At 47.6% G+C, this 7,522-nt stretch overlaps 1 protein-coding gene across 4 annotated transcripts in view; it reads right to left on the bottom strand.

Moving 5' to 3' along the window:
- The window catches only part of ELSPBP1 (epididymal sperm binding protein 1), a 33,074-nt gene that overhangs the window by 21,106 nt on the left and 4,446 nt on the right, over nt 1-7,522 (bottom strand). Inside the window, exon 2 of one of the 4 annotated variants that reach the window (XM_032262504.1) lies at nt 430-516. The exons of 2 other annotated variants lie outside the window; for them this stretch is intronic. In XM_032262504.1, the coding sequence (XP_032118395.1) occupies nt 430-499 (70 nt within the window). In that variant the 5' untranslated portion in view covers nt 500-516. Of the gene's footprint in view, nt 1-429; nt 517-7,522 lie in introns of those variants that run through there. One more of the 4 variants, XM_032262505.1, reaches the window with a different exon arrangement.

Here is a 7,522-nt window from a genome sequence, read left to right on the forward strand (position 1 = left end):
TTTTTTTTTTTTTTTTTTTTTTTTTTTTTTTGAGATGGAGTTTTGCTCTTGTTAGCCAGGCTGGAGTGCAGTGGCGCGATCTCGGCTCACCGCAACCTCCATCTCCCGGCTTCAAGCAATTCTTCTGCCTCAGCCTCCCAGGTAGCTGGGATTACAGGCACTCACCACCACCCCCAGCTAATTTTTGTATTTTAAGTAGAGATGGGGTTTCACCATGTTAGCCAAGATGCTCTGGAACTCCTGACCTCAAGTGATCTCCCACCTCGACCTCTCAAAGTGCTGGTATTACAGGCGTGAGCCACTGCGTCCAGCCTCTTCTGAGATTTTTGCTAAGCCATCTCCTCCCTACTTGGCTCCAGGAGTCTTTACTTTGCCCCGTTCATTCTTTTCCAGTTTCTAAATCCTCCCCATCATTTTGAGTGTCCTCACCTCCACTTGACTCATAGGAACAGAGGAGGAAGGTCATCCATCCCAGCAGGTAACTGGACCATCGAGTCATCTTGGCTGTCCTCTTCTCTCTGGAATGAAAGAAGACAAAAATTTTCATCCCTCAGGTCCCTTTCTCTTCCTGCTAGCTCCTAGATTTGACGTCATACATGCCATTTTTTCTATTGACCATAATTTAAAAAATAGACCAGGCATAGTGACTCACACCTGTAATCCCAGAACTTTGGGAGTCCAAGGCAAAGGATCACCTTAAAGCCAGAAGTTCAAGACCAGCCTGGGCAACATAGACCCCATCTCTAAGAAATTTTCATTTAAATTAGCCAGGCATTTTGGTGTATGCCTGTGGTCCCAGCGACTCAGGAGGCTGAGGCAAGAGGATCACTTGAGCCCAGGAGGTTAAGGCTGCAGTGAGCTATGATTATGCCACCGTACATGCTGAGGATACAGCAGTGGGCAAAGCAGGCACAGCCTCTGCCTCTGTGGGGCTTAGAGTCTACCAGGGAGACAGACGTGAGGCAAAGAAGCCAGAAACAAATACAACTCTTTGCTACGACAAATGCTGTGGATGCTGTGGGAAATAGAAAAGTTCCTTTTTAAAGTTCCCTTTCTTTTTAAAGAATAAATCATTAAGTGTGCTAATAACTTTGTTAAGCCCCATCCTATGTAGCTTTTTGACATGCCATCTTACAGGCACGTAGTACATTCTATGTCCTTGTATTTTAACCACGATATCTGTGCTGGACGTGCTCACAGGCATGTCCCAGCTCTCCATTGCTTTGACCTGTTTAGAAAAGTTTTAAGTCATTAGTCAATTGGGGTTTGGTTTAGATTGTGAGGTCCAGCTCCAGCCAACGGAGATCAGACACAGCAGCAAGGACAACCCCAAATGCGTAAGGAATAAATTTGTGTTCACTGTACTCTCATGGCAACATGGCTAGCGAGGGTCCCCTTCCTGCAGTCCAGGAAGAAAAAAATTGCATTGCTGAAAGGTCCTCTGTCTCAGTGCTGATTTTTCTTTGCGGCACCAATCATCTGTTTCCAACATCTATTTCCAACAGACGTGTCCCAGGAATAACTAGGGCAAGGTCACTTTTGATCAAGAGGTCAGGGAGGATCCTCTGAGAAATGACAGGTGAGCTGACACCTGGAGGAACAGAAGGATGAGGGAGATGCGAGAGAAGCTGGAGGTGTGGGGGTGGGGGATGCATCTAGGCAGGAGAAGTCGATGTGGAAAGGGCCTGAGATGGAAAATGTTAGATGTGCTCAGAGAAGAGGTAGAACCCACATGGCTGGGGCCAGGCTGGGCACAGTGGCTCATGCCTGTAACCCCAGTGTTTTGGGAAGCCGGGCAGGAGGATGGCTTAAGCTTAGGAGTTTGAGACCAGCCTGGGCCACATAGTGATACCTCGTCTTTACAAAAAGTGAGGAGGACTGAGGTCACAGAGATGCATGGTGAGGTGGATGGGACCGGGCTCTGCAGAGCCTCCCTTAGATTCTAAACAGAAGGCCAGGTGCACTGGCTCATGCCTGCAATCCAAGTACTTTGAGAGGCTGAGGTGGGCAGATCACCTGAGGTCAGGAGTTCAAGACCAGCCTGGTCACCATGGTGAAACCCTGTCTCTACTAAAAATACAAAAATTAGTTCCACATAGTGGTGCGTGCCTGTAATCCCAGCTACTCAGGAGGCCGAGGCAGGAGAACCACTTGAACCTGGGAGGTGGAGGCTGCAGTCAGCTGAGATCATACCACTGCACTCCAGCCTGAGCAACAGAGCGACACTCTGTCTGAAAAAATAACAATAAAATAAGATAAATGCCGCTAGAAGCCATGGAAGGGATTAAAGTGAGGAGGGGTGGGCCGGTTGTGGTGGCTCACACCTGTAATCCTAGCACTTTGCGGGCCAGAACAGGCAGATCGCCTGAGGTCAGGAGTTCAAGACCAGCCTGGCCAACATGGTGAAACCCCATCTCTACTAAAAATACAAAAAAAAAAAAAAAAAAAAATTTCTGGGCCCCGGGGGGGGGGTGCGGGCAGTCCCCTCAGGAGGCTGAGGCAGGAGATTCACTTGAACCCAGGAGGCAGAGGTGGCAGTGAACTGAGATTGCACCATTGCACTCCAGCCTGGGCAACAGAGCAAAACTCCATCAAAAAAAAAAAAAAGTGAGGAGGAGTGGCATTTATTAATTCAAAATCCTCCATCACCTTTAGAATACAGTCCATAGTCCATACCATGGCCTTCCCTCCAAGCTGATTCCTTACCTTCCTTCCCCTCCCTCCATCTGCCTTTTCGCTGTTTCCTGCAGGAGCCAAGCTTGCTTGCACCTCAAGGCGTCTGCATTTGCTCTTCTCTTTGCTTGGGATGATCCCTCCATTCCCAGATATTTGTGTAACTTGCTTCCTTGTGCAATAAAGAGTTTGGTGCAAGTTCAAAGAATTGGAAGCAACTGATGGTCCGGAATGTTAATGACTGCACAGACCCAGTCACGGATATTAATAGAAAATATTCTAGGGGAGGTTCAAAACAATTATTCAACTGTAAAACAAGCCCTAATAGCCAGACACCCACGCCTGGAACATCCAGGTGGGGACCAAGTTACACCTTGGGCACTGGCACGTTCAGACACTTGGTGAACCCTCTGACCTGAGCTCTGGGGTGGTTGGGACCGGCATCCTGCCACTGCCACTGCCACTGCTCCTTGGCCGTAAGCAAAAGGGTTGCTGTGGTTTTGGAGTCAAACCACAGGCAAATATAAGGGTAGTTTTGTCTCTCTTTTTTTTTTGAGGCAGAGTTTCACTCTTGTTGCCCAGGCTGGAGTGCAATAGCATGATCTCTGCTGCCTGTAACCTCCCCCTCCTGGGTTCAAGTGATTCTCTTGCCTCAGCCTCCCAAGTAGCTGGATTACAGGCATGAACCACCACACCTGGCTAGTTTTGTGTTTTTAATACAGACAGGGTTTCTCCATGTTAGTCAGGCTGGTCTCAAACTCCCGACCTCAGGTGATCCACCCACCTCGGCCTCCCAAAGTGCTGGGATTACAGGTGTGAGCTACCAGCCCGTTCAGGGGTAGTTTTTTTCAATGATCAAATAAGGGAGAATAAACCCCACCTTGGAATCTTACACCTGCAGCAGATGCTAGAAAGCACTGTGTGAATGCCAGAAGCAGGCACAGGAGCCAGATATCTTCGTTACTATTTATGGAGACAGCATACAAGCTAGATTTTTTTTTTTTTTTTTTGAGATGAAGTCTTGCACTTGTCCCCCAGGCTGGAGGGCAGTGGCACAATCTTAGCTCACTGTAACCTCCGCCTCCCGGTTCAAGCAATTCTCCTGCCTCAGCCTCCCGAGTAGCTGGGATTACAGGGATGAGCCATCACACTCAGCTAATTTCTTGTCTTTTTAGTAGAGACAAGGTTTCACCATGTTGGCCAGGTTGGTTTTGAACTTGCAACCCCAAGTGATCCACCTGCCTGGGCCTCCCAAAGTGCTGCAATTACAGGCGTGAGCCACCGTGCCTGGCCAAGTCAGATATTTTATTTGCTATTTATGGAGACGGAGGAGAGACAAATTTTGCCACCTTGACTCCCTGCAACGTCATGCTTATATTCCTGCCTGGCCCAAAACCGCAATTCCTACACCCTCATCGGTTCATTAACCACCAGCTTTCATTTTGACCCTTCTCCCCAAGATTCAAATTCAATGCATAATTTTCGGCTTAGAAAATTATTCTAAGATCCAGACAGGCAGAAGATTATAGTGTCAAAACGAGCCTGCCCTGGAGCCCGGCCACCTGGGCTCTGATGCTTTGCCTCTCACTACCTTTGTGACTCCAAGAAAGTACTGAGTTTCCTGGGTCCCAGTCCTCATCCGCACAGTGGAGGGGATGGCAGTCACTGCGGCTGCTTCAGAATGTCAGTGTGGTTCACAGATGCTTGCTGCGTAGAATAATGCCCACCCAACACAAACCTGTCCACGCTCTAATCCCCAGAATCCATGAATATGCCAGGTTGCGGGGCCAGTCATGGTAGCTCACACTTGTCATCCCAGCACTCGGGGAAGCTGAAACAGGAGAATCGCTCGAGCTCAGGAGTTTGAGATCAACTTGAGCAACATAGTGACACCCCATTTCTACAAAAAAAAAATCTGAAAATTAAAAAAAAATACTGTGCACCCATAAAAAACGATGAGTTCGTGTCCTTTGCAGGGACATGGATGAATCTGGAAACCATCGTTCTCAGCAAACTGGCACAAGAACAGGAAACCAAACACTGCATGTTCTCACTTATAGGTGGGTGTTGAACAATGAAAACACATGGGCACAGGAAGGGTAACATCACACACTGGGGTAGGTTGGGGGAAGTGGGGGCCTAGGGGAGGGAGAGTGGGGATCGGGGAGGTTGGGGAGGGATAACACTGGGAGAAATGCCTGATGTAGGAGACAGCAAACCACCACGGCATGTGTGTACCTATGCAACAATCCTGCAAGATCTGCACATGTACCCCAGAACTTAAAGTAGATTTAAAAAAAAAAAAATTAAAGCAGCCAGCATGGTGGCACATGCCTGCGGTCCTAGCTACTTGGGAGGCTGAGGGAAGAGGACTGGCTGAGTCCAGGAGGTCGAGATCAGCTTAGGCAACATAGTGAGACCCCTATCTGCAAAAAAATCTTTTAAAAAAATTAGCTAGTGTGGTGGTGAACAAGGAAATTAAATAATAGCAATAATAGTACAGACAAAACTTTATAATTTGTAGTTGCTATATAATAAATTTTACTGTGTTGTGTGCTGTTTAATATGAAACCTAACCCCCAGCTCTGCTTAAAATTAACAAACTCCCTGTAAAACCTACTTTATCTATTCTCCTCACATTCTCAGCAAAGTTCCCAGGCATGTCAAGACTCCAGTTTTTCTTGCTGACCAGCTGCAAGATCACAGGGCAAGATAACATCTAAAGAATGTACAATGCGTTTCTCAAAATGCTATTTCTCAAATGTAACGTACATCACAAGACATGTTACAAATTAATTAACTGTTCTTTATGACTTCTGTAAACCTGTTAGCTGCTATATCATCCTGGATGTATACAAGTACCCCATTTTGGCCAGGTGCAGTGGCTCACGCCTGTAATCGCAACACTTGGGGAGGCCGAGGCTGGCGGATCACAAGGTCAGGAGATTGAGACCATCCTGGCTAACATGGTGAAACCCCATCTCTACTAAAAATACAAAAATTAGTGGGGCGTGGTGGTGGGGGCGTGGTGGTGGGCGCCTGTAGTCCCAACTACTTGGGAGGCTGAGGCAGAAGAATCACTTGAACCCAGGAGGCAGAGGTTGCAGTGAGCCAAGAAAGCACCACTGTACTCCAGCCTTGGTGACAGAGCAAGACACCAACTCAAAAAAATAAAGAAAGAAAAGTACCCCATTTTCTTTCTCTAAGGCTCATTCTTGGGATGCTAATCCTCTGAGCCAGTGGCCATCTTAATAAAATCCTCCTGTTTCACCCGTTGGTCTCTCGGGTCCCTGGATATTCTGTAACAGTGGCACATGCCTATAGTCCTGGCTACTCAAGAGGCTGAAGCAGGAGGATCGCTTGCACCAAGGAGTGCGAGGCTTCAGTGAGCTATGATCCAGCTTGGGTGACAGAGCCAGACCCTGTCTCCAAAAAAAAAAAAAAAGGAGTGTGGAGGATGTGGCAGATGTCATAAAGTTAGGAACCTTGAGATGGGGAGATGAGTCTGGATTACCCAGATGGATCTAACGTTTATCACAAGGGCCCTTGTAAGAGAGGTGGGAGAGTCAGTAATCCAGGTGTGACAGCAGAAAGCAGAGGTCAGAGTTACGCCAGGAAGAGGCCACGAGCCAAAGAATGCCAGCGGCCTTTAGAAGCTGGAAGAAGCCAGCAGCAAGCAGATTCTCCCCTAGACCCTCCAGGAGGAATGCAGCCTGGCTGATATCCTGATCTTAGGCCCAGCAAGACTCTGATTTACAGAACTGTAAGAGAACAAGTGAGTGTTAAGTCGGTTAGGTGTGTGGGGATTTGTTACAGCTGCTGCAGGAAACTAACACACACACAGAGGGCTGAAAACCCTGCCTGGCACGTAACACATACTTTCTCAATACTAATCGTTACCATTTTCATTATCACTGCCCCATTTGAATCAGCCATCCTGGAAGAGGTGTGGAGCAAAGGTGTCTAACCTCACGATTCCTCTCAAGCCAGCTGTGTGATTCCATGGGACACATGCACAGCTCAGAGTCCTCATCTCCACAATGGACAAATACATAAGTGGTTGTGGCCTCAGAAAAGGGTGGCCTGTATAAGAATTTCTGCTCATCCATGTGATCCTGAGAGTGTTATGGAATGTATCTGACTCTCAGCCTTCTTTTCTATATAGGAGACCACTGAAATTTATCTTGTAGGATTGTTGAAGAATGAAACAATACAATGTAAGTAGAGTTCATGGCAGGAGCTGAGTGCTCAACAAATAATCATGGTAAACGTGGGCTGGGCATGGTGGCTCATGCCTGTAATCCCAGCTTTTTGGGAGGCTGAGGTGGGAAGATCACTTGTGTTCAGGAGTTCAAGACCAGCCTGGACAACATAGTGAGACCCCATCTCTACAAAAATTTTAAAATTAGCTGAGCATGATGGTATACACCTGTAGTCCCAGCTACTGAGGAGGCTGAGAAAGGAGGATCACTTGAGCCCAGGAGATTGAGGCTGCAGTGAGCTATGATTGCACCACTGCACTCCAACCCCAGTGACAGAGCAAGATCCCATTTCTTAAAAAAAAAAAAAATTAACTTGTTTATGTGATAAATATTTGTTGTGTTCCTACTATAATCCATCTGCTTCAAGAATTAAAAAGTCGGGGCCGGGCGCGGTGGCTCACGCCTGTAATCCCAGCACTTTGGGAGGCCGAGGCGGGTGGATCACGAGGTCAAGACATCGAGACCATCCTGGTCAACATGGTGAAACCCCGTCTCTACTAAAAATACAAAAAATTAGCTGGGCATGGTGGCGCGTGCCTGTAATCCCAGCGACTCAGGAGGCTGAGGCAGGAGAATTGCCTGAACCC

The sequence above is a fragment of the Sapajus apella genome, unplaced genomic scaffold (assembly GCF_009761245.1).
Source record: "Sapajus apella isolate SASKATOON/1434 unplaced genomic scaffold, GSC_monkey_1.0 scaffold130, whole genome shotgun sequence".
Lineage (NCBI taxonomy): Eukaryota > Metazoa > Chordata > Mammalia > Primates > Cebidae > Sapajus > Sapajus apella.